This window comes from Pholcus phalangioides, unplaced genomic scaffold (assembly GCF_987345545.1).
Source record: "Pholcus phalangioides strain wild (caught in Gottingen) unplaced genomic scaffold, Ppha-v1.0 ptg000015l_1, whole genome shotgun sequence".
NCBI classification, from domain to species: Eukaryota; Metazoa; Arthropoda; class Arachnida; order Araneae; family Pholcidae; genus Pholcus; species Pholcus phalangioides.
Genome location: NW_028301608.1, coordinates 29,792,094 through 29,818,641, shown reverse-complemented (window position 1 = coordinate 29,818,641; position 26,548 = coordinate 29,792,094). Strand labels below are relative to the sequence as shown.

General features: G+C 36.6%; 1 protein-coding gene across 2 annotated transcripts in view; it reads left to right on the top strand.

Annotated features, from left to right (window-relative positions):
- Positions 1–17,990, top strand: part of LOC149075782 (N-acetylneuraminate lyase-like) — a 69,516-nt gene extending 51,526 nt beyond the window's left edge. Inside the window, exons 6-12 of one of the 2 annotated variants that reach the window (XM_089243289.1) lie at positions 3,805–3,880; positions 7,222–7,314; positions 8,465–8,610; positions 9,462–9,479; positions 16,745–16,876; positions 16,991–17,030; positions 17,806–17,990. In XM_089243289.1, the coding sequence (XP_089099415.1) occupies positions 3,805–3,880; positions 7,222–7,314; positions 8,465–8,610; positions 9,462–9,479; positions 16,745–16,876; positions 16,991–17,030; positions 17,806–17,963 (663 nt within the window). In that variant the 3' untranslated portion in view covers positions 17,964–17,990. The remainder of the gene's footprint in view (positions 1–3,804; positions 3,881–7,221; positions 7,315–8,464; positions 8,611–9,461; positions 9,480–16,744; positions 16,877–16,990; positions 17,031–17,805) is intronic. The other variant, XM_089243288.1, reaches the window with a different exon arrangement.
- Positions 17,991–26,548: the final 8,558 nt, after the last annotated feature.

Here is a 26,548-nt window from a genome sequence, read left to right as displayed (position 1 = left end):
AGGCGAATTGGAATTCAAATCGAGTTTAGGTCTCAAGACCGAAGAGATGTCTTCTTTATAAGATCTCTTCTGCGCATCAAATCTTCCTCGTTTGGTGCTTTCAGCGCTATATCGGTGGTATCGTAAAATTGCTTCATAGTGCCGAGACGAGGTGGTAATATCTTGACAACAAAACCGATCCTCGCCAAGACAGCGTTCTAGCAGCAACTGAAGGCATTCTCTTCTGTATCTCTGGACCTCAGTGCGTGGATAAGCCCATGTGTTAAGATAGTCTTGTTCACGGCAGCTCTCCACTTAGGTGTTTTTGAATTAAATCTTAAGATAATGTTCAAGTATTTCTTAACCATTTGGTTTCATTATTTTTGAAATAAATTTCTTTACCATTATCATTCTTCTTAGTGCCTGCATCTGGATATGATAATTTCTATTCGAAAAATTGATTTGTTTCCTTCTTTTGCACCAAAAGAAGCAGTTGATAATACGATGTTTGACATTTGGGCAGCTCTTTACTGCGAAATGCATAATCGCTCCAATCCTTTAAATATTCTATGTCGTTTTCGACTACGTCTCCATGTCTAATGAGGAGATTTGTGGAAAAGTTCAACTCATAAATGGAACTTTCTAGTATAAACGAGCAGCTCCATATTCATTCATTACGCTTCGTTTTTAACATCATGCTCGTACTATCTGGAGAAATCTTAACGGGCACCAGACATATTGAGCAGGAACAGTAATTTCGGAGAAATCATTTTTGGAACCTAATACGCATATGACTTCGGCTGCAATGGAAATTGCGCATTTAAAAGCTTTTCTGAAACAGCCAACATTTATTTTTCAGAACCAAAAAGCAGAAAAGATCTGAGCTGTCGACAAAAAAGAAAAACACAGGGAATGAAATATAAAGATCTTTGAAGCAAAGTCACTTATTTTCGATAGCTTAAAGGTCAAGATTTGTGTAACGCGGTATTTTTTTGCGTCTTTTTTTTTACTTGCGTATAAGTGTTATATATTTTTCCCCATCAGTTGCTTCCGAAGAATTAGTGCACGGTCTTCAACGTACACCTAGTGATTACGGGCTCCCCTTTTTTCGTTGTTTGTTTGTTCGTCTTTCTTTCCGTAAGACGATATTCGCTCATCAAAACTGAAAAAGGCCGCCTAATTATAACACGTCCATAAGAATAATTACGCTTCTTTGCAATTAGGTAGGCGGCTCACAATTAGATACACCGAATTTCAATTACCGACCGGGTACAAAGAGAAGAAGAAAGAAAATGGTTAAGGTTTCTTAACCTCCATTCATCTCAACCTTGAACGATTGTCGTTAGCCTCGGGCCACCTTCATCTTCTCGCATTTATATATTTTCTACTGCATAGAGGGAATCGTTTTTGTTCCCGGTGGATGCCCCTTAATGGATAATCATTTTTCGAGAAAACCCAAGGGGAATGTAATTCGATTATCTGACTTTATGCATGTTCGGGAAGATAGAAAAGAATACACATACCTAATATATCATGCATAGAAATGAATCAGAATGCATTTGTGAATACAAATATGTTTGCCTGCGCAGTTGCTCCTGAATCAATTCGATTCACAATATACTAGAAAGGAGGTTCCGAAAGTTTTAGGTTCACGCGGAACCCTTGAGAATAACGAGATTGTTCTTATTATTTATTAATTAACGAGACTTACTACTGCTCCTTAACCGTACACGCAACACGCGCACATTCCTGTGCGAATTCCTAACGAATCGGTACACGCCGGAATGTGTGGCCCCTAAGGTATTTATGTTGCCGGAGTTGTGCTTGTATCGTGTTTTGCTAGTGCTCCTAACTGTCTTCTATATTTTGAAGTGAAGAGGATAAATGCTTGAATTTTTATGTCATGATGTTAAGTATCATCTGTCTAGAGGTGTGGCGAGTTCGGTATCCGGTTGCGTGCTGGTCAGAAACTTTCCTGATGCGGGGGTACAACGGAAACGGTGACATTCGCAAAAAAAAGATCGCTATGGCAGGGAGTCTCATACCGAGTGGTTAGCGCACCAACATTTCCGTTCGGAATCAGCAATAAATTGTAGTTCCCGGTTTAATTAGCCCCTTGGGCGCAGAAAATGACCGTGGTTTGACAAAAATAACCACATGATGTAAGTATCGTGTTGAAGGTCTTCTTGATCTCTGCCGAGAGACTTTTTAAAATGAAAGACACCGGCTTGCGCATTCATTCCTCGATGGTGGGAAAACAATGATTAAAAGACTGCAACATTGAACCATGGATAATTGTAACATGGAAACCCGATTACAAGACGGTTTTTTTTTTCGTACGGAAACCTGGATGATTAGGGAGCTGTTACCCTGCATGATTAGGACATTGTTACACGGAGTCCTGAATGAGCATAAGACTGTTAAATGGAACCCTGCATGATAAAAAGTTGAATTTAGACCGGAATGTGACCCTGGAGGATTATGAGACGGTCACAAAAAACTCTGAACCAGATGCACCCAGGATTCCCATCATTTATGCGATTTCAACCCTTCCCGGAGAGTGGATGCAACTGGAAGTCAGTCTCAGACACCCCTCACTGAAGACATCAACGCCATATACAGCAGAATAAAGGAATATCATTAAAAAAAAATTCGAAACATTGATTAGCAGTTAGTCTTGATAACGCGCAAAGGAAATCTTAAAACTTCGTGATCCGTTGCATGTTGCTTCTTTGACGAACTGCTGCCTGTCTTGGAGTCACCGCCATAGTAGGGCGCAAATATTTCGGGTCACCCTGTGATGCTACCTTTCAGGAACCCGAATTGTCAAGCCTGCGAACATTTTTCTCGTGAAGTCCATCGTATTGTGAGATATTGCAGTGTGTGCGTAAAAAAAAAACGCTCTGGAATGTTTAAATTCAATCCTGAATGATAACGAGACTGTTCTATAGAATTTGAACATGATTATATGAATATCTCTCTATTATAAGTATTTGTATTATAACGCCAACGAAAACATTTTTTACAGCATTTGACATCACGGAATCCTTGAAAGGCTCTTTCGGAACCCCAGGGTTCGCAGAACGCCAGTTGGAAATGTATGTGCTAGAAAAGCTGTGTATCATTAGTTCAAAGTCCTTGTAACTCATAATTTATAATACCCCATAAATAAATGATTGAGTTATATTGCATCTTTTCTTAACCTTTACTGACAATAAAAGGGGTGTGGAATCATAGCGGGGTTGCACTGTTTTTTGAATGTTATACGCTGAGAGAACTTATGACCCCGTAAAATAGCCTCAAATTATACATGATGGTTGCGGTTAACGATTCCTAATAAGCACATTTCTGCTACGATCAAAGTGTGAGATGGTTAAATATTGCAAATTACATTGTTACTGGAATGGTTAAAAAAAAGGTGCTCGGTAGATTCTGGAAAATTAAGGTGCAGTTTCGTTCCGATGGGAAGTACCACGAAGATCACTTCAGCAATTATGCAAGAAAATATCAGTATATCCCTCACATCGCACAGTTCAAATGTTTAACATATTAACGCAGTCAGACTGCTGGTGGGATGAGTGAGAATGAACATCCCAGGTTTATTAAGTAGTTTGCATGGATGATACAGTGTTCTTCAAAATTGGTTATTAAAGAATCTTTTGCCATTACTTCATAATAATTACCTAATACCATAAAATACACAGATAATCGAAATTCCTAAGATTGATTTAATACCGATTTTAAGACTGTTCAGAGAGTAATCATTATCAATTTTATTCCTCAATTTAGCATATGATTTATTACATGTTTTTACATTTCTGGCAGGCGGCTCACGCTGAGAAAATCGGAGCATCTGCGCTAGCTACTCTTCCTCCGATATACTTCAGACCCGAAACACCTGGTGAGATCTTTTATGTTACATTAGTTTATTTCCTTAAAACAATTATGCAACTCAAAATATTTTAATCGAAAAGCAAAAATGTAATGCTTACGTCATGAACAGAAATCAAATTTAAGGATCATCAAAACATTTATTAAAAAAGAAAATTGGCTATTCCATGTTATATGTTTACTGTACAACAGAACTGCGTTAGCCACTGCTCGTGTGTACTCGCCGTGTTGTGTAAGTTCATACGTTCTGCATATCTGATCAGTCTACAAGCTATAATTCAAGGCAAGAATACGAGCCGGTATCCCGTTTGTAAAAAACGTTTTCCCAGAGAGCAGGCAGAGATACCATCAACACGATATTTACATAACATACAAATTCAGGCATTTTCCATTCCACTTCTGAATATGGAAGTAGGATGGCCGCACCAATACAAAACACGGTACAAGCATTGTTATGACAACATAAATACGTTAGGGTAACGCACATAACTAATATATTTCCTACATGTAACCAATTCACTGGAAATTCCCCAGCAGAATGTTTACGTGTTGCATGGATGGTTTCGTAGTTGGAAACGCCAGTGGCTCTCAACCTGAGCCATATTGCCCCCTCGAGGTTCTGGGATATTCTATGGGCGGGCCACGGGGAAAAACAGATAAAGAGTGGGGGGGGGGGAATTCGCGACTAGTGGTGGAGAAGGTGGAACTGAGAGCTGTGAAGAGATTATGTTTGCAAATGAGGTGGGAAGAAAAATGAGTACTTTCAAAATTCAGCAGAGCTGTCCGTAGAACCAGGGTCATCTGGACCCCTTGTGGCTCACGTAGGCCATGTCCCGGGGCCTCATACCAAAATGGGACCTTCACGATGAGATCTGGAGCTATGATTTTCAAATGCAAGTATGTAAATACACTCATGTCCATAAATTAAGGATAATGCCAGCTCCGGCAAATAAAGGTTCAGAAACAAAACAAACGTTACTTATTCATAAAGCCCATTTATTAAACAAAAGATAAAGAACAAAAACGATGGTGTATGTAGGATACCATTCATAAAAACTACGATTTTTGCTCCCTGGAGCAATTGTAAAAAATATTTCCTTTACAAAAACTTACTATTACATGGTTGGTATGATGGTTAATACATTGTATGTCGCCCATGCGATGAAATACAGTCCGTATAACGCCTAGGCATGCTGAGTATCAAATTATCGATCTGATCTTGGGGAAGATCACTCCACTCAGCAAGCAATGCTCTCCGAAGTTCTGGTACACATGTAGGAGGTGGTTGACGGGCTGCAACTCGTCAGCCAAGCATGTCCCACACATGCTCTATCGGATTCAAATTAGGTGAGAATGCTGGCCATTCCATACGGGTTATATCCTCAGATTCAAGGCATTCGTTTACGATGTTTGCTCGGTGAGGACGGGCGTTGTCATCCATAAACACAAATTGTGCGCCCATGGCACTCCTAAACAAACGTACATGTTGTTCCAGAATGATGTCCCGATAAATTTGGGCTTTCATGGTTCCGGTTTGAACATGCAGATCTGTTCTGGAACCCAGTATAATTCCACCCCAAACGAGCAATGCTGCACCACCGTAACGGCGTTGTTTTGATGTTGTCTTGGTGGTAACGGGTACCAGGCGTTCTCCATATGAAAGTCCGACGTGAATCAGACTGCAAGCTAAACCTGGACTCGTCAGAAAACATCACACAAGCCCACTGTGACGATGTCCACATTGCATGTTCTCTACTCCAGGCTAATCGCTGCCGACAGAGCGGAACACATCTGACAGACCTGCGAGCATATAGACCAATATCTCCCAAACGTCTGCACACGGTTTGCCTTGAAACTGTGGTACCCGTGGCTGCAGATAGCTGACGAGAAAGGTCGGATGCTGTGCTCCGTCTGCTTCTTTTGGCAGTTACTGCCAAATACCGGTCTTCATTCGGCGTTGTAACTCGGGGGCGACCTGTACTGTAACGTCTACTGACATTTCCGTTATCTTGGAATCGTTGCCAAAGCCTAGAGATGGCACTTTGGGCAATTCCAAGTTCCTCGGATACTTCCATCTGAATACGCGCACATTCCAGGCGGACGATAATTCTACCACGGAAAAATCATCCACATGCGTCCTCTGTGTCATAAATAACTATTCGCTTATGGCACTGAGCGCCTTACAGAACTCTTGTGAACAATTTTACTTCTTTGCCACCATTCCTTATATACCCCCTCTTGCACTCTCGTCATTGTGACGTACTATCGGCATCATCTGGTGGCTTCCTGAAATTTGCATATCATTCTTGCAGATGTGTGTGATAATTCTACAGGTGAAATTTTTACTTTAGATTTCGATTTCCGTGTGATTTTGAATTATCCTTAATTTATGGACATGAGTGTATATAAGCTAATACTTCCAGCCAAGTATGTGGGTCCCAGAACTTCACTTTTTCCGGGGAACCATGCCGGCCATGCCAATAAAAAAGGAAGCTTACTGAACTCAGCACCCAGGGTGATGTGTCGGTATCGATTTATCGTGCAGGTTCGATGGATCTTTCAGTATTTTTACACAGAGCTATTTTTCAAGTATACCGTATTTTGACATGTATAAGGCATGGGCGGAGATACGGGTGAGGGCATGGGAGGGCTTGCCCCCCCCCTCAGCGTTAAAGCTAAAGCCTACTGATCTAATATATGCGTACATATGAATTGACATCATCATCATCAACATGCACCCCCTCCCCACCCCAGCAATCATCGTGCCCCCCCCAGACTTTCAAGTCTATCTCCGCTTATGGTATAAGGCAGCGGTTCTCAACCTTTTTGACTCGCGCGGAGCCCTTGGAGAGTGCACAAGGAGCCCCAAGGGCTTCGCGGAGCACCTGTTGAAAACCGCTGGTATAAGGGATCCCTTGATTTTTTTGCCTTAAAATTTGGAAAAAAAGTTGAAAAGATACATCTAAAATGCAATCCATGTATAAGAAACTCCTCCTATTTTTAGGACACATTTTTTTCCGAAAGGGATTCCTCATGAACGTTAAAATACGTCAATGCGGCTCTTGAAAGAGATGAGTACCCACCTTCTGGGTTCCTGTCTGACTCAGGGTTTTAGAAATCCATCTTATTTATAAAATTGTAGTTCATTATAAATTCAGTTTCGATTATACTCAATTCGATAAGTAGAAAGGATCTCATTCTTAGAAGAGGATAAGAGGCCCTGTATAAGACGGGAGCGGGGCACGCGCTAAAAACGGCTGATATAAGCTATTGGAAATTAATACTATATTAATATATTGTTGTAGAAGTACGTTTTTTATGGAATTAAACATTATCTTTCTGATGTTTCAGCGCAACTAGTAGCTTATTTGAAAAATGTGCACGACGCCGCGCCTAATACGCCACTGATGCTTTACCACATCCCCGACATGGTCAACATACCATGTAAGTTATAATCTGCTTATAAGCGAAATATTCGAGAGATTAATATTTTTAATCTCATTAAAAAGAACAAGCTCCTTCTCTTAATTGTATAACAATTTTTCGCGCCAATATTTTTATAAGAAAAGAGAATATTTGAATATAATTTATGAAATTATATATTTAGTTTTTAAATTAAAAACATAATCCGATCTTAAACCAAAACATAAACAATGACTAAGAGATCTGTAAAAAAAACCTATTATAAAATTTTTATTCGTGTATTAATTGAAATTTATGATTCACTAATAGTTTTTCTTTAAAAAAAACGAATTTCACAAGCATTTTTTTTTTTCATGGGAAACAAATTATTGTAGAGATCGTTAATTGGATAGTAGTGAAAACCAGATCCCGGTTAAGTCTATTTTATTTTGACGCTAAAAATCCACAACAATGTCTAGAATTTACGAGAAATAAATATCTTTCTAAATGGTAAACGATTAACGTTTATATAAGTCGAGTTTATAAAGATACAATATTATCTCAAAAATTTTATTCATTATCTTTAGTAAAATATATTTTTTTATAGGTAGTTTTTTAATTTTTTTTTCTCGGCTCCGTTTGAAATTTACAGTGAATCAGAGTTATTAAAATATTCAAGCGGGAAGAAGTCTTTGAAATTTGCTTAGTTTTCTGGTAATTTTAATTTTTTAGTTAATTTGCTTTGCTTAGTTGTTAAATTCATGAGGAAACAGAGCTAATGACAGTAAATAGAGAGCTTGAACAAGAATTAATTACGAGCTCAAAGTGTAACGTAATAAGTAATAAGTGTTACGAATAAAAACGTAACTAAATAGATATGGATTTATGGATAAACAATGAAGAATTCATTACCGGTGTGAGTAGGCTTACGTGTTTTTTTTTTTAGAACATTTTCATCTTAATGAAAGTTTATGATCTCGTTGAAGATACTAGGGATTTGTTTTTTCTCGTATTTTTTCACTTTTAAAAAGTAATTTATTAAACTTATTTAGGAAATATTTTTTTGCAACTTAATTATGCTAGTGAAAATTAATGAGAGGTAGAAAAAAACTGAATTTTTATTTTGTGTTTTTTGAACAAACAAGTTTGTTATGGTTTTCTACTAAAAGCTATTAGTAATTTCTTTTCGTAGTTAAACTGTCAGAGGTATTGCTGGAAGCTCGGAAAGCCGTGCCTACTTTTGTTGGTGCGAAATATACATCTTTGGATGTGAGGGATTTACAGAAGTGCCATAGATTGCCCGGACCCCCATTCAAGCTTATTTCTGGCTATGACGACGTAAGTACAAAAACAAACACCGTGAATATTAAATAATTGAATAATGGTAATTAAATAGCATTTAAATTTTGTTAGGAATTTGTGAATTCCTCATAATGCAATGTTCCCTAGAAGAATCTACTTTGACTTGGGATGCTTGAGGATTGGTGTACAAACTTTGCCGCATAAAATTTGAGAATTGACAATTTTGATTAACACAGGAATAAACTCAAGAAGTCTCATAACTTTCAACATGGTCAAGGAGCCTCTTGCTGTTGGAAATATCATTAAAAATATTATTTAATTACTGATTTATTTTAAATTTGGAAAGAATGTTTTCGGTTGTATATGCTATGCTATGCTATATCACCATAATTTAATTAAAAAATCATCAGAACTTATATTCTTGGAAATTTTCAACCATTAAAAATAATGTATTTTCAACACCTCGCACGCATAATAAAATTGCATGGTATGAAATTTACTTGGATAAAATTGGATTCAAAATGAAAGAAACTGATCAGTTCATAAATTGAATCAAAATATTTGAGATTCAAAGAAAATTATAAAATTTTTTCTGATTTTCAGAATTGAATTTTATATATATAAATCTGATTTTAAATAAGATTTAATCTATGATATTTTAATATTTTGCTTCACTTTTATAGACTTTATAGTTTCTTTTATATAATTTTATCATGAAATTATTAGTTATAAAATAAATTATTAATTATTAATCATTAATATATTTACATTTTGAATCATTTTTTATTAAATTATATATGGCATGGTCTTTTATCATGCGCGCCAGGTGTTAATAATGAATTTTTTTTTCTCAATATGTCTGAAAATTCCCAAAATATGTTCTGAAGATGAGAATGATTATGCAGGTAAGCAAAGCATAAACAGTCGAAAAATGCGTTTCCCAAATTTTATATTCGTACGAAAAATAAAGTAAAAGATTGTAAGAAATACACGTTTTATATGTTGTTTTAATTGATTTCTGTTAATTTAAATGGTTTTTAAAGATTATTAACTCAAAATTTCTCTGAAATAGATTACTTGTGCTCCTTTTCCAACCCGTAAAATTTCTCGTAACTTATGTGATTGAAGAAAATTTGCTCCTAGTCAATAATTTTTTTTAAATCAATCGTTTTTACGAGTTATATAGAAATGTCTCGTAATATACAAAATGCAAAATGCAAATACAAGGGTACAACATTAAAAATGCCCAACTAGGTGGCTGAGAACAAGATGCCCATGAGATATATGGATGTCATATATTTCCTAAAATACAGCAACCCAATTGAAAATGCAATTATAGAAACTAAAGATTATGTAAAGATAAAATATAATACAATACCTATAAAAAAAAGTTGTCTGATTCAAGTATTTGCAGCTTCTCGACTTACCCCAATACGTTTACCACACTTCTTTTTAAACGGGTCAATCGTGTTAGAATTCACCACTCCCGGAGGTAAGCTATTCCATTTATTAACAATCCTATTAGAGAAAAACTCCCCGCGATACCACGACCTAGAATTGTCCCTTAACAATCGATACTACTAAACCAGACGCTCACCTTGTGTATGGGTGGCGATACGGGGAGGGGGAATGCTCCAGAGTCAAAGATGGAGTCGACTGATCTAATGTATATGTATATATATATGAATTGACATCATCATCATCGTGCCATCCCCACAAACTTCCAAGTCTCTCTCCGCCAACGACCTCATCCATAGTCCGCTGCGGACACTCAGGCACTGTCACAAGAAGCAACGTTAGCACTTCGGCACCCCGGGAAAACCGGGAATCTCCGGCAAAAACAGAATTTAATGGTATGCCAAAGAGGACACAAATTAATTACTTCGTTCGTTCCACTTTAGTAATTAAAAATGATTTAATCGAAGAATCAAATAAATATATTATAAATTGAAAGGGCACACACCAGTAATAAACAGTATAAAATCATATCGCAAAAGGCGCAATCGAAAATAAAGAACAACATCACAAACGATTTTTTTATTTACTTACGAGCTCTTCGTGTTCCTAGATTTTCAAGATTTCAGTGACGTTTGACGGAACCCCAGGGTTTTGCGGAACACCATTTCGAAATCTATGTGATATAGGCTTCTTGACCATTTTCAGAGGTATGAGACCTGTACACAATATGTAAAAAACGGGCAAATGATTATAATGAAGCAAAAAAGATCTCAGTACCAACATTGAAATAGATATACAGTGGATCCCGCTTATAACGTTTTTTCAAGAAAACCGCCATGAAAAAATGTTGAAGGCGGGAAAAAGCTGAAAACGGGAAATATTAATAAGAATTACTTGTAGTTGAGATCCCGAAAATAAGTCGCGCTAAGCGGGAAAACGTTATAACCGGGATCGACTGCATCCAAAATCGTTTTATGTGTGTTTTTCATTCAAATCTCTATATGTGTGTATATTGAATATTCTGTAAAAGGAAAGGGAAACAGGACTGACTGCTCGGCGCTGTGGACGGAGGCTTTGTTTCTCCGTTTCCCGTCACAGTCGTGGCGCTGTATATATGAAATTTGTATACATTGTGTATTTATAGACCATTCTCAAATCTCTCCCACTTCAACATGCCAGCTTCTTTTTCTTCTTTCTTGCCCACAAGTCTTTTCCATATTTCTTTCGAAATCCCAAGCTGCGGTCTCCGGCCCTTATGTGCCACTGGGCGCACGTGCAATTTTTCTCCCTAGTCATTGGGTTCAGCTATACATTTTAGTCAAATGGCTTGTACGTTGCATCGAGTTGATGGCTGTCTTCATGAGGAGAACGACGCGAGTCAATCACTTGCGAAAACGGGGCAAGGGAAGCCACCACTATAAATATTTGCCAACTTTTCCGACACAACTCTGCCTCTTTTGAGGTAACGGAAGTAAGGTGCTTTGGGTTTGCATCAGTCCGGGGTTGTGAGCGGTTCTATCTATCTATCTATTTAAATCTCTCCTTCGGAATTGATATTCTGGGGTCCTTGAAGTGGGTTTCAGTTAATATGGCCCACAAGCCGTAAAGTTTGTGCACTCAAAAACTTGAGCGATGTTTCAAAAAAACAGTGCTTATATGTACTCTATTACAGAACAGTGTTACGAACTGAATTCCACTTTAGTTCCACACGAACTGTCCACTTTAGTTCGACATAGATGGCAGCACCACCTATGAGCGATTCATATATCATAACTAGGATACGTAAATTTTGCAAATAGAACAACTAAATTTTTCAAAAAAAAGTCAAAGTCAGTAATTTTTTACATATTTGCATGAAGAATTTAAACTTTGCATTTATTGTTAGAAAATAAATATGACATTTTTTTCAATTTTAAATTAAAATAATTAATTATGAGAAATAATTGTATTCAAAATAAGTATTTTGGTGAACTTTTAAATACGCTATCGGTGTCGTTGAAACCCAAGGATCTTTCAACATCCATGCTATGAAGGACTTTTGGGCTTAGAATAGCTACCTTTGCAAAGTTCAAGTGCCAGCATTTCTTTGCATTTTTAAAGTATCCGACGACGTTGAAAACGTCATTTCGGGAGTAAATATGAGATTTTTTTTTTTTTAATGAAAGTCCTATTCTTTGTGATTTCAAAAGTGGTCTTATTTTGTTTACCAGAGTTACCGTCCACTTTAGTGTTACGTTTTTACATACAAGTAATCCGTGAATAAAAACGGAGAATGCTATTTTTGACATTTTATTTAAGTTTGAAACACGATTACTAGAAATCTATTAATTGTATAATTACGAAATTTTAATATGATATAATGCGGTACATTACCGAAGTTGTGAACTGATATCTAAGGTCTTTCACATATATTCTAATTACATTGCTTTATGGACGAAATTAAAATGAAATTTCCAAAACTTCACACGTGCATTAACAGATTTGAGTAACTTAAAAGCATATAATAATAATAACAAAACATACCATTCACGGAATTTTTCGCAACCTGATTTGAAACATCACATGAATTTTGCTTAAAATTTGACGTAAAAATTTTAGAAAATGGCATTAGGTAGTGCAACATTCATAATTATTTTTTATCATTTTGAGACACTTTCTATCAAAAAATGTTAATGAAGTTTCACTCCAGTACCATTTGAAAAGAAAAGTGACAAAAAAAGGGGCAGTCCGATATCCCTCATATCTACATGGCATAAACAGTGAGAGAACGTGGGTTCGATTCCCTGCAATGGCAGTGAATTTTCTTTCTTTCTTTGCATCAGCCAGCTGTTGAAACCATTGAATGGATAGCGAAGAGTGACTTCTTTCTTCGATCCATAGAAGTTTCTTGGTTCACTACTGAGTGGGGAAGTACTACAACAAGTGGGGAAGTGTGTGTGCGTGTGTGTGGGCAGTGGCGTCGGAGCCGGGGATGCTGTGGGTGTTCGAGCACCCACGGTAATGTGTGGCACGGGTCTGAGCACCCCCAGAATCGATAGAGAAATCGTAATTTCCAATGTAAAGCTCAAGACGAGCACCCACAGATTCGAAACATTTCCTACGCCCCTGTGTGTGGGGGTGAAGTTGTATGAGGGATCCTGCTGCTGGTTGACTTGTGGCTTGGTGTGGCTGGTCTTGGATTTCATTTCGATTTTTCCACCGTGGAGATAGATTTGGTCGTCGTTATCTCGAATTTGTTGTTGCAATATTATCATATAAAGGTCCGAAAATTTCGTGAATTATAGCATTTCGCTTGTCCCCCCCCCCCCCATTCCATAGATTCGCTCTTGTCCGTGTACGGTCCCGTTCAGCGCACACGAGCTCAACAGGTTTTTGTTGAATAGTGCAATTTTTTCTTTCGCTTTAAAGAAAAAAAAACAGAAGTAATCTTGAAAATTAGGACAAAAGGGAGAAATTTCAAAATTGTATGAGGACACTTGAATTGAAAAAAAAGAAAATGAAGCTGACTGGTAATTTTTTCTTTAACCTTTCCATGATCTACCATTTATGAAACTCTGTAGTGCTGCCATCTACCACATAGTGTCATATATCATATTAATTCGGGAAGTAACTCAAAAAATATCGCATTAATCCAATGTCTGCAAATATAAATTCAGTTATTGAATAACCCAAACGATTTAGATATTTCGGTTTTTCATACATTTATTATTGCTCTTTGTTTAGTATCGCCATGGGTTTAAAATAGTTAAAGAAAATATTAGTTTGCTTTCTTATGATAACTTGAACTTGTTCAAATTTATGCCGATAGATGGCAGCACCCTACGAATAAGTAGTATATCTCTTACAATATAATAATAATTATACAGGGCTCTCGGCTACTAGTAGTATATCTATCTCTTAATTATATAAAGTTAATAACCAACAAGATCAGGATGTTTTTGACCAAGAAAATCTTGAAAACCGACCATGAGAAATGGCCCGCAAACTCGAAAGAATGCCCTAAAAATATGAAAAAAAATTCCTTAAAAGTCAAACTCCTAAAAAGTTCCCGAAAAAGAAATGGTTTTAAAATTTAAGAAATGGTTTTACTTATTGTTAATTTCTATTCAATTTCTAAACTTTTAGACGTTCCCGTAAAGGCATCAAAAAATTTTAAGTAGGCAATAAATCCGCTTTTTTTAACCATTATTATTTTTTTCAATTTCAAAATAGCGGATTGGCCTACCTAACTGTTAGCACATTGACTTTTTCGATAGTATCAATAACCTCCATACTTTTCTGATCAGACTGAATACAGTGCCGTCTTAAAGCATGGGCCCCCCCCCCAGGCACGGGCCGGGGGGCCTGAGAAAAATTAGAAATAGTTGAATTTTCCGGGAATTTGTCAGGTAGGGCCTTAGAAAAATAACTTATCCCCCAGGGGCTTCTGATGCGCTTGACACGGCCCTAACTGAACGATGGAAACCAGAATGCTGATTGATTGATGACCGCTCACGTCTAGAGCTGTTGTGCAATACAATTTCCTCTCTTCACCTTCTAGGACAGTGGTCGGCAAACTCATCAGTCAACAGAGCCAAATATCAACAGTACAACGATTGAAATTTCTTTTGAGAGCCAAATTTTTCAAACTTGAACTGTATAGGCAGCTACATTGTTATTAACTTAATTAAGGTACTCCTAAGCCGGTCTTTGCTAAAAATGTCCTCGATCCGATTGAGGTACGTTCGCTGAGGTTGACCACTTCCAACTCTCCCATCCACACTCGTCTTGTATACTACTTGTTTCGTCTATGACCTTTCGTCCATCCTCTCTGTATGTGTCCAAACCATCTCAACATACCTTTTTCAATCCACACTACATCTTCTTTCACTCAACGCTCGCGTCCCTAAAATTAACTTAATAAATTTCAAGTAAAGTTTATTAAGTTATTATTTTACTTGTCTGACGGATATCTGGCACCTTTCTCTGGGAAATGTGCGGAAGACGGGTTCACTGTAAGCTCGTCCGACGAGATGTTAGCCGGAGGACGTCGTCGATGAAAGCCCAAGGTGGGTCGTCTTGTGGGGCAGAGGTCCCAGGAGCATCGTCTTCTGGTGGTCGCTCAGAACTCTGGATTGCTTCAGCAGTGTTGACCACCGATGTTCGATGGAGAGAGGAGGCCTCGGAAGAGCCGTCATGAGAGGTGGTGTCCCATGTACCTAAAAAAAAGTCTTGTTTTCGACAACTTTTTCTCGAACTTACCAGTTGCGATCCAAAATCCAGTTTTCATTAATCGCGGAAGTGTCACGTGACAGCAGCGTCAGGCTTTCACTTTTTTTTTCGGCAAAAACCCGTGAAAAAGACTCACTTGGGAGGGGAGGGGAAGGGAGCAAGAACAAAATAGCCAAAATGCGTGTCTAAACATGATTTTGCAAAAATTTGGAATTTTTTGTGCGGAGGCACGTGGTATTTTGTGGAAGAGCCACACTCAAGGGACCAAAGAGCCGCGGTTTGCCGACCACTGTCCTAGGAGGCTGGGTCGTGTCGGAGAGCAACTTCTATTCATTCAACAAATGAAAAAATTATATACATTCAATGGAAACAATCCATGAGAAGACATTGAATACATACAATCAGGATTAACTAAGAGAAAAATGAAATAAAGTGAAATATATAAAGCAACGAAAGAAGATAAAACACACGCTAATTTGCATAGCTATGCATTTGCTAGTCCGAAAGTATTCCTCCCATTTATTTACTTATTGCCGGTCCGCATAATATGTCTCCTATTTGTTTATTCCCGGCCTGCAAATAACTTTTTTTGCTCGTATTTATTTATTTATTTCTAGTCCAAAAATTATTTCTCATATTTATTTATTGCCGGTCCGCAAGTTAGTTCCCCTGTTTATGTATTTTTTTGCTGGTTTGCAAATTATTTTTCCTATTTGCCGTGAAACCCCTGTTTTGCGGATACCGAGGGTATAGAACAGTTCGTCCGTAAAAGAGGAATGACCTTTAAGCAGGAGGTCTGAAAGGTATACTTTTATTATATAAGGGAAATTGTGGTTGTGTGGGCCGTTATAAGAAAGTGCGATCACATATGACCGTAAAGAGGGATTTTAACTTATTTATCACAATTCCGCCGGTCTGGGAAATTTTGTAACTATTTTCACCGGTTTGCAGTTGCAAAAAAGATTAAAAGCATTGTGTGATTTAAATGACTTTATAGCGGACTTGAATTATTTTTTTGACGTGAATACGTCTGCTAAATCCTCTGACGTTACTGGGAGCATTCGTAAAAAGTTGCTTGACGAAATTATCTAAACGCTCATATCTCAGGAAGTACCTACGAACGCAAGTCGAAAGCAATGATATCGCCAAATGCAAATGGCAAGGTGCATCCAATGAAATCACTCCGGATCATCTCTTTCCGTCTGGACACCAGACCCATGCCCTGACTCGTAACAAATTTTCTTCCGCTATATCTCGAGCTGTTCACAACGAAAATAGACGACACTGGTGTCGGTTGTTAGCTATTATAAAGCCAATGATAATGATAGGTACATAATTTCATTATGTTAGTATCTAACATGCGATTCAAGGCACAATGACGTATTCACGTCTTTGACACAGCCTAGCCTAATTTTTTTTGTCTTAAAAATTTCTTGAATAAATCATAACCAGTTAAATATTTGGTTTTTTTTTCTTCACTGATGTATTTATTCAAATGCAGGCCGTGCTTCAAAGTCTTGATTCCGGGGTTACAGCAACCATCGGCTCAACTTACAATTTCATGGCTCCACTTGTGTTGCGGATTGTTGAAGCTCATACTAAAGGAGATTACGAAAAAGCATATGATCATCAAGTAGGTAGAATATCACTAATTTCACGAGTGAACAGAGATTGATATAGTATAATTGAAGAAATTATTCTGAAGATTTTCAAAATTTAACTTTGCTTTTTCATTTTCTTTCAACAGCAAAAAGTTTCAGAGGCAGTGGAAGTTTTCAACAAATATGGTGAGAATAGGACTCATTTATTGACAGAATATTCTGCGACCTTTCTCTAGTAAAATTCACGCTTAATAATCAAATTAATTGACTTTCATTAAGTAACCCTCTTTTTTTTAGAATTTTTTGAAACTAGTATTGATAAATTTTGACTTTTTTTTATAAAAATACCATTATGTACAGTTTGCCAAATAAATTAGTAAATAGTACAAAAATTTATAAAATTTGGAGGAATTAGTATATTTGACTGCGGATTGCGAAAAAGATTGATGAATTATATTGATGAAGAAAAAAAATTTTTTTACAGAAAAAATTAGTTCAAAGTTTGTCAATAGAGGACACTACACACAAGCGAATCACTAGAAATATGCAAATTTGAGTCCTATGAAATGCTTGGCAAACGATTAACAGTATATTTCTGGATTTTTCTAATGTTGGCTCCCACACGAGGTTTTCATTGTGATGCTTACACTGGTTGAAAAGATTGTTGAAGATGTTTTATTTCAGCCACGAATCACCGTCTGAAGCTTTACGAATGTTTCAGACACGGAAGAGATTGAAGAAAGGTTCATGTCTAGTGACTCCTGACGAACTAGCATGCAACGCTTTCTATCGACAAAAATTTGGAAAAATTTTTCCTGAACCGACAAACCTCCTTCGTGAGAATAACTTGTTCATAAATAGTATTCAAATTCTCTTTATGTGTTTTTCATCTATTTACGTATTAATGAGGCGTCCCGTATATTCCATGTTAATAAACTTTATATCTCGATCTTTTATTCAGGTCAAGTATTCGCTACATTAAAAGCCGTTATGAATGCTGTGGGCCCATTGGACATGGGGCCTCCGAGATCGCCTCTGGTACCGTTAAGCCCACAAGAGCTCGACAGTCTTAGGAAAGATCTCCAGGCCCTTGGGGCATCAAGTTGGTGCAAGAAATAAAACATAAAGAAGGAAAAAAAACCAAAAATTGCAAATCGAGTGAAGGCAATTGATTCACTAGAATAACTGAGGATATTCGATGATAATTTCGATTGAAATAAAGTTATATTCAAGCATGGAATAGAATGGAATGGCAATGCTTTTTTTCACTGACTGTCTAAAATAATTTGTTGTTAACTCGTTTTGTTCATGAAAATACCCTGAGTGACCAATTTATCATGATTTCCCCCGTGAACATTTAGTTGAGTCACCTTTTGCCTGCAATGCAGCGTTGACACTTCTTTGCACAGACTATACGAGATACGCGGATAGATCGCTTGTGAAATCTAATACCAGGCTTGATGAATAGCACTTTCCAATAATGAGAGAGTGAATGGTTTGTGGATTAGCCTCGTAGTGGCAACAGAGTGTGACGCCATAGCTCATTTGCTTAAAAGTGCCAGGTTAGATTAGATTTTATTAATTGTATTAAGAACCGTCGGCCTATATTGCAATATGTGGAACAATAACAGAAAATTACATTTGCACCTATAAATACATAAAGATTATCAGGGAAAATTAAATACATACAACAATCCACAAGATGGAACAGAAAAAAATCGCAAAAAAATGATCTCACAATAAACTTCATTCATAAATTTCCAGCAGATCCAAGAATAATTGCACATCTCGAAAGAAATTAAATAATCCGTATACAATATACAATCCGTAGGTCAGAAACATGGGTATCCAGCAGGCGTATAAGAGACTGTTCATTTGATTCTAGGGGAATTTATATATTGTGAGACACGTTTCCGGCGAAAAGATATGTACATTGGACAACAAAAAAATTAATTACATTGACAAGATCATTGGATGTCATGCCTGTAACAAATATTGCACTCCGTGTTATTTCTGAAAAATAAGGTTCTGCAGAAGGATGTTATCAAGGTTACCTAAAGTTCATATATAACCTTGTTAAGTTTATTGGGTGAGATTGATGAAAAGGTATTCTGATGGTAAAATAGAAAAACGGAAATGTTTCAGATGAAGAAAGTGAGTAGAGTTCTGAATTTTGTTGAAATCAGTTTGAGATTCAGTATCAGCTTTAAAAGTTCCGCAGATGAATATGGAAGAGGTGCATGTGTGGTTTAGTAGTATCAGCTTTGAATAAACTGGGATGGGATCTAAAAATAGTCCGGTATATCATAACAATTCATAAGGAATGGGAAACCGCATTCAGACAACATTACATTAAAGTGCGCCAATTTCATTATTAACTGATGAATTACTACTACTTTCAAAAGTGGACGTCCCAATTCTGCCCTAATGATGTAGCCAAGTACATTTTTGGGCAGGTTAAAAGCTGTTTTGAAGAAAATTTGTTGAACTTTTTCAATGCTATTTACACCAAATATACTCCATAAGAAGGCCGCATAAAAATTACAGATGTAACAAATGATTGAAAAATCTTACAACGTATACTTAAATTATTAAATTTCATCTTTGAGAGAATTGGTATTAAATTATCGATTGTTAGCTGAGCCTGAGCCCTTCCCGAGAAGTGTTTGTTAGAGCTTTTGTGAAGAGACCAAAGAAGGAGAAAGGTACGCCAAGATAGGTATTAAGGTACTATACGAATCGTTTTATGACCAGACCAGAATCAAAGATTTGTTCGTCTTCGTCTGTAGCAAGCTGATGACTTGCAAATTTCCCTTCTGGAACGTTGTGAAGAAGAAAGAAAGTTTGTGCATGTATGTGTAGAGCATGACTGTGTGTTTGCGTAGATAGAGTGAACGGGGAAAAATCAAGTTGGAACGCCTCATGTTCAAATTACAAAATGAAGTATGCGTTCCAAGAAATAAAAAGTAAAGGAAAATAGTAAAATTGTCAATATAAGGGAAAACCATTGCTGATATTGAACAATATAAATACTCCTTTGCTTAGTCAGGTTAAAGAATGATAAAATGTGCTAAAATTCTGGTAAAAAAGTGAGAGGAGGGGGAAAAATGGAATCTCGTAAACTGCTGAGAATCAAATGTAAGAGCAAGTCCTTTGACAAAGTATTCATAGCTTCAGTATTCTAAAAATTGATGGTAAACATAGTGGAACTAGAATTATTTTTCTGGGATGAAATAACCAAAACAGCTATGTCAATTATCTATTTGCAATAAAGGAAAGGCAGTTATATAATTGGAAAGTAATTTTACGTACATAAATTTATTTTATGTGCAATTTCTGAGGCTCTGTACGTCCTCTTCACCGCCATGGTTTAGCAGTGCACAATTCGAAACAGATTTTGTTAATGATTTTTCCCGCTTTCTATACTTGTCATTATCATTAAGGAATAAATTTAGTTTAAGACAAACAGAAACATAAAAACCTATCACATACACAACATAAACAAGACAAAACTATTGTAAAAAAATAAAGACTAAAACCGCGCAACACAAAAAAAGAAGCAAAATTCTTAATTTGTATCAAAATATACAGACATTAAATAAATAAAAAAATAAACAAACACTCAATACATATACAACACAAAACAAAATCAAAAAGTATACATACTTACGACGCAGTTCAAATGTGGTGGATAAATTATTGCTCCTCCTAAAAGTTCGTTACAATAGATGAATTACAATAGAGTCTACGACGTCTATTGTAATGATCATGTGGTATATTTTTTAAAATAAAATCAATAAAATTTTTTTTGGCAATTTCGAAAAAAAGAATTGATCATTTAAAGGTTTTATCTCACCTTAACCCGTAAATGCATAGCTTTGCATATGTACAAAGGGCCATTTAAACGTTCATCACTGCAGCCAGTTTGAAGATAAAAAAATTCAGAATTGCCTTTACACTTAAGGTGAGATTATATTCTTCCTATTTGGTATTTTGAATTTAATGGTAGATGTCCCAATTTAACGACAAAAACTCTTTGTTCGTTGCAAAGCATGCGTGGCTTCGATTTCGCTAATTTGCTGAAATGTTTGTTTTGCATTTTTTTTTACCTTAAAGTTTACACACACAATCCGATTTTTTTTCTTACTATAGTTTGAATCAAAAAGAAAGTAGATATGTTTTGAAAGTAATATTACTTCAAATGAATTTATTTTTATAGGGGATTTTTGAAGCCTTATACGTCCTCTTTAAGACCCTATATAAGCACTACACTTCGAAATAAATAGAAATTATGTAAAAATCCATCATGTCTAGTTTTTGAGATAAAGTGGAAATTAAATTTCTCTCAATAGTAATGCATAGGTAGCATGTGAACTACATAGAAACTGCGCGTTATAGAAAAATATAGTAAATTATTTCCAAAGGTTAAAAAAAATTCCAGTGAATTTTATGGAGCTTTTTTGAACGCTGATTCCAAATCTGGCATGAGTTTTGTCAGAAGGGTTCAACTTTTCGAGATAAAGTGAAAATCAATCTTAAATGGTAATACAAAGCAGCATACAAATCCCATTGAAACTGTGCGCTATAAACAAATATAGTCAAATCATTGTCAACGATAATTCAATGATTTTAGGGTGACTTTGGGGAAGCGGATTCAGAATCTGGCATTGGTTTTTGTCAGATTAGCTCTACTTTCCGAGATAAAATGAAAATGAAATATCAATGGTAATACATAAGCAGCATACAAATCACTCTCAAACTGTGCGTTATGAGTAAATATAATAAATCATTGCCAAAGATATTTCATTGATTTTAAGGTCTAGCATTATAATGACAACGTTAGGATATAAATGTGAAGTAAGTGTTTATGAGGTGATAAAATATAAAAATTCCCAAAACATGCAAGTTATTTCCCCCAAAATATGTAGCCATTTTGTGAAAAAAAAATTTACGAGGGAGAAAAAAATGAATTGAATTTTTGGAATCAGCTCTAAAATAATATAAAAATCAGTTAATCAAAACTACAAAAACTTCAATTTCAATTTTTTTTGTAACATGTGTTATCGGCTCGAGAGGAAAAAATATCATGTACTAAAAATCATTCACCTAATATAATTTCGATGAAAGTTTAAAAAGACGGGATCAGAATTCCCAATAAGGCAATATCAGGATAAAATCAATCGAAACATTGTAGATCTGATAACGGGTGAAAATGGAATAAGTTTCGTTGTCTTGAATCCTGTTTGGAACATCCCCAAGTCTTGACCAGTCTCTTCCTTTTATATATATCCTTCGCCAATAGTGTGTTCTTTTTTTTTTATCTTCTATAAAAGAAGTAATCGCCGAGAAGTTTCTCAGATCATGTGTGTGTGTGACGGAGCATTTGACAGCTGGATGATCCTCAAGAGAAGCTTGAATGCCATATCCGGAGATATTCCAGAATGAAAGCAAGAAAATGAAACGGGATTCCCGGATTTGACATATCCCGGTCACTGTTGGCTGGGAATGGGTTTTTGGGAATATATATATCCTTTCCCCCCACACATTTCAATAGAAAGTAAAACTTCCACGTTTCGTTACAATTTTGTTTCCACTCTTTTTTTTCCATTTTTGCTCCTTTTCTGGAATTTTCTACTCGAATAGCTTGTGACGTGAGTGGAAAGTCTAAAGACTGAAATGGACGTGAAGCAAAATGAAAGTCCGTGTTTGGGGGTGGGTGGGGAGGAAGCCAAGGGATCTGCCGAAAAGACAAGATATACTTTTTTATATATGCATTTTTTTCCCCATCTCCATGGGGAATACTATCAAGCTACCGGATTCAAGTCACCAATCGGATTGATGCCTTGTAGCTAATGCTTGATGAACCGGGTACCAAGAAATGCTACGGACGAGGAAAGAAAATGTTTTGGATGTAATGGGACTGAAGAGTTACAAGAAAAATAAAGATACTATTTCACACCATGTCTATTTGCAATGGTGGTTCCTGAGCTCATTTTATTTGCTTGTGTCTTATCGTGGTATGACCAGGCCTCTCATACTTGAGCTCATTTCAGCAGAAATGATGACGACCGTTCTAAGCTTCGCGCTTTTTCGTCTCTATTTCTTCGGTGAATTAACCAGGTTCGGTATTAAAAGAAAGATCTCTTCATAAAGTAATTAGGTTTAACAAATGAAAAAAAAAACATTAGCGTAGATCAAATGAAAAAGTGACGAGAGTTCCTGATGATTGAATATACAGGGCGATTCAGAAAAGATGAGAAAAACTTTAAGAGGTGATGGTACACACCGATACAAACAATTTTCATCCGAGAATGCATGGCCAAAAATGAACTGCAAACGCGCTAGCGCGTTTCAAAACGGCCGCTCTGCAAACGTTAAAACGACATTCCTGTTGAAATTTATTGGGAGAAAAAGAACACCGTGTATGCAAATGTAACCTGGGGAAGAAGAACCCGTATGCAAAAATGCGTCACAGTGAATAAAAGGCGCGGACGCAAGCCCATTGAAGTTATTCCAGCGTGTAATCGTTCTAAGAGTTGCAACGCACGGGATAATGGCCCACTTTAGTAATTTACGGAGCTGCAAACGGAAGTACCAGAGAACCAGAGAGGCAGCACGAATGTATGGTGAGCGTTTTCCCCATGGGCGGTTTGGCCCAATCCGTTTGGTTCCAATCCACCAAGTTGCGTGCTTGCATCGGCAGCTGTGCGAAACGGGATCCTTTCTTGCTTCTCGGTCTGATGCAAGTCGTACAAGGACTGCCAGAACAGATACACACGGTTTCCTCTCCTTGCGCAGTTTACATTCGCATGCATAGTGTTCTTTTTCTCCCGATAAATTTCAACAGGAATGCCGTTTTAACGTGTGTGGAGTGGCCGTTTCGAAACGCGCTAGCTTGTTTGCGTTTCATGTTAGACCATGCATTCTTTGATGACAATTGTTTGTATTGGTATGTAATATCACCTCTTGAAGTTTTTGCCATCATCTTGGAATCACCCTGTAGTATACATACACAAGCTAGAACTAACTGCCCGTAGTTCCAAAGCAATAATATTTTTTTTTAGCAGTCCTGTGTTTGCTACTTTTAGAGAAGACCTCAGGCTGTTCAACCAAACTTTCGTAATATCTTATGAGATCTTTCGTGTGCTTTTTTCAGAAAAGTAAGGGAAACGAGTAAAGTCACTGGTCCTGACTGTAGATGTTTCGGTACCGAATTTTTCGGTGAAATTTGATGAGATGATTTGTTACTTGATGAAACACGTGTAGGGCGGCATTATCGAGCGCACGCAGTAAACATTCCAGACTTTTTTTTTTAGAGCAAGCTCCAATGTCTTAAAGTACGAAGGACTGGTGACTGTTGTATTTAGAGTCAGTTCAAGGAGCTGAATCAGTACCGGCCGCATATTTACAATATTTACATTTATACCAAAAAGGAGGAAATTTGTAATCTCGTGACTGGTCCAAAAGAGTGATGAAGCTATTACCATTGGCGGAGGAGCTGTTGGCTAAGGCGAATACCTGGCAAATACCTAACGGACTCACCGTCCTCCGTTTTCAAAAGGTGAAACCTCCAGTTTTCTTTTTTCTTTCAAAGTGACGTCTAATCACGAAGAAAATAGCATAGGGAACAGCTATTCTCTAACGGTGATATTGACATCACACTGGACACAAATGGCAGACGAGTCGGCCTTGGATTTCCAGTAGCCTTTCAAACGGCATTGTGCAAAATGGTGATCAATTTTCTGTTTGCTTACCGTTCGTTTTACCATCTGCCGTGGTTGCAGACATTTTCTTTTATATTTATCTCTCATTTTAAATTTTCCATTCAATTTCCCAATACATCAGGAAGGCTTTTTTATGGGGCCAAATTTATTTCTTCACGTATTTCCTACTATCGTTGCATGTATTTCTCTTGAATATTCCTACATTTTTAAAGTAGAGAGGTTCCAAAACACTGTGATAATATTTGCAATTCGGAACACTGCTTTCGTCGACAAAAACATTAGAAATGATATAAATGTATATTTTTTCCATTGAAAAAATGTGTCTCCAACCAAGCGAGAAAGTGAGAAAAACGTTAGACGAAAAAGCTTAAAAACGTTGGACGATAAAACAACACATGCCTCACATTAATGCATTCATTTTGTCCACAAGTCCGCCGAAAATGACGTCATGTCTTCTTTCGTCGTTCATTACGACCAATCACAGGTTGCTAAATTTCTCCCATACTCATACCAATGTAAGGTTTGTTAATATTCACATCCATCTGGTTGAAATTACTGGAGTGAACTAGATAACTGACCTACACACACTGCTTTTTACTTTGTATCTTCGAACGTATGGCTTCTTGATTTGCAATGTCGAATTTGTAATGCTTTGATGCAAATGTTTTAAATAAAATTAACAAAATAAATAAAATAAACAAATAAATAAATAAACAACAACAGCAATTTATGCAGAATGTACAACGTCTTTTTTTATGCGTCCCCTTGACGGCATTAAATTTTATTTTAAAGCGAATGTCCCCTCAGTTGATAGGCATAAAATTACATTATGACTTACATTTCCCTACGTCATGCCAACTGCATTTTGATCTACGAACACTACTGAGGAATAAATTAAATGCCGAATCTGCATGGAATTTCACTGACAAACCAACAGGAAATCTTTTGACATTAACTTTGATTGATGAGGAAACATTCGAGTGGCTTCAAAGGGAGCTGAAATCGTGCTAAATTCCCCTAGTGGATTTTGTCAAAACTCTGTGACACACAAACTATTGAAAAGATGAATATTTTGATCGAGCAAGTCCAATCTCTCTCTATGTCATAGGAAATTTCTAAGCAAATTTAATATACACGAGTGAGTTTACACGCGAGACACTTGTGAGGATAACCTAAAATGTCAAGATTTATTCATACTGCACAGATAACGAAACCTAACACGAATTCATTATGATCATTCTTATATCTTCAAGATGTTACGAGTATTATTATTATTATTAATATTACTAAAACTAATATTTTCGTTATCATTCATCGTGTTCAAAGATTCTCGATGACACTTCTTTCCATCCTCGGCCGTATATTTATAGAGATATGTAGCAAATTTTTTTTTCTTTTATACGTAGTTCTTGCTATCACCAAGAACACATTATTCTCAATTTATACTTCAGTCCTTAATGGCTCGGCCTCACCTTAAAATTCCGCTAATGGATCCATTTCTCGGGAGTTGTGGGTTTCATAAGAGAGAGAGAAACCAAAATAAAATAGAAAAAAAAACAAAACAGAAAAAAAAGGCAAGTGATTCCAGGCATGTCTCATCGATGCGGAAGTCTTAAAAGCATTACAGAAATTATTAAAGAAGTCCAGGCGGGACCCCAGACCAAAAAGATAATGGCATCGGCAGCAAAAAAGATGGTACTCATTTTATTTTGGTTTATCTTTACCCTTTTTTGGAGAAAGAGCAAAAGAAAAGTTGGCTTCTCTTTTCATGAGTTCTTCTCCGTTATCTGTTACATATCAGTCAAAAAAAAAGAAACTTGGAGCAAAAACTTATAATGATTCTCAACACCAGGAGATCAAAGAACAGAACAAGAAAGAATAAGTTTGCCTTTTTTTTTTGCTTTATTATGGTTATCGATAAAATTAGCTTTAAGAAAAAGTCTGTGATGAGCCTAACGTACTTTATTGCTATAAGAAACA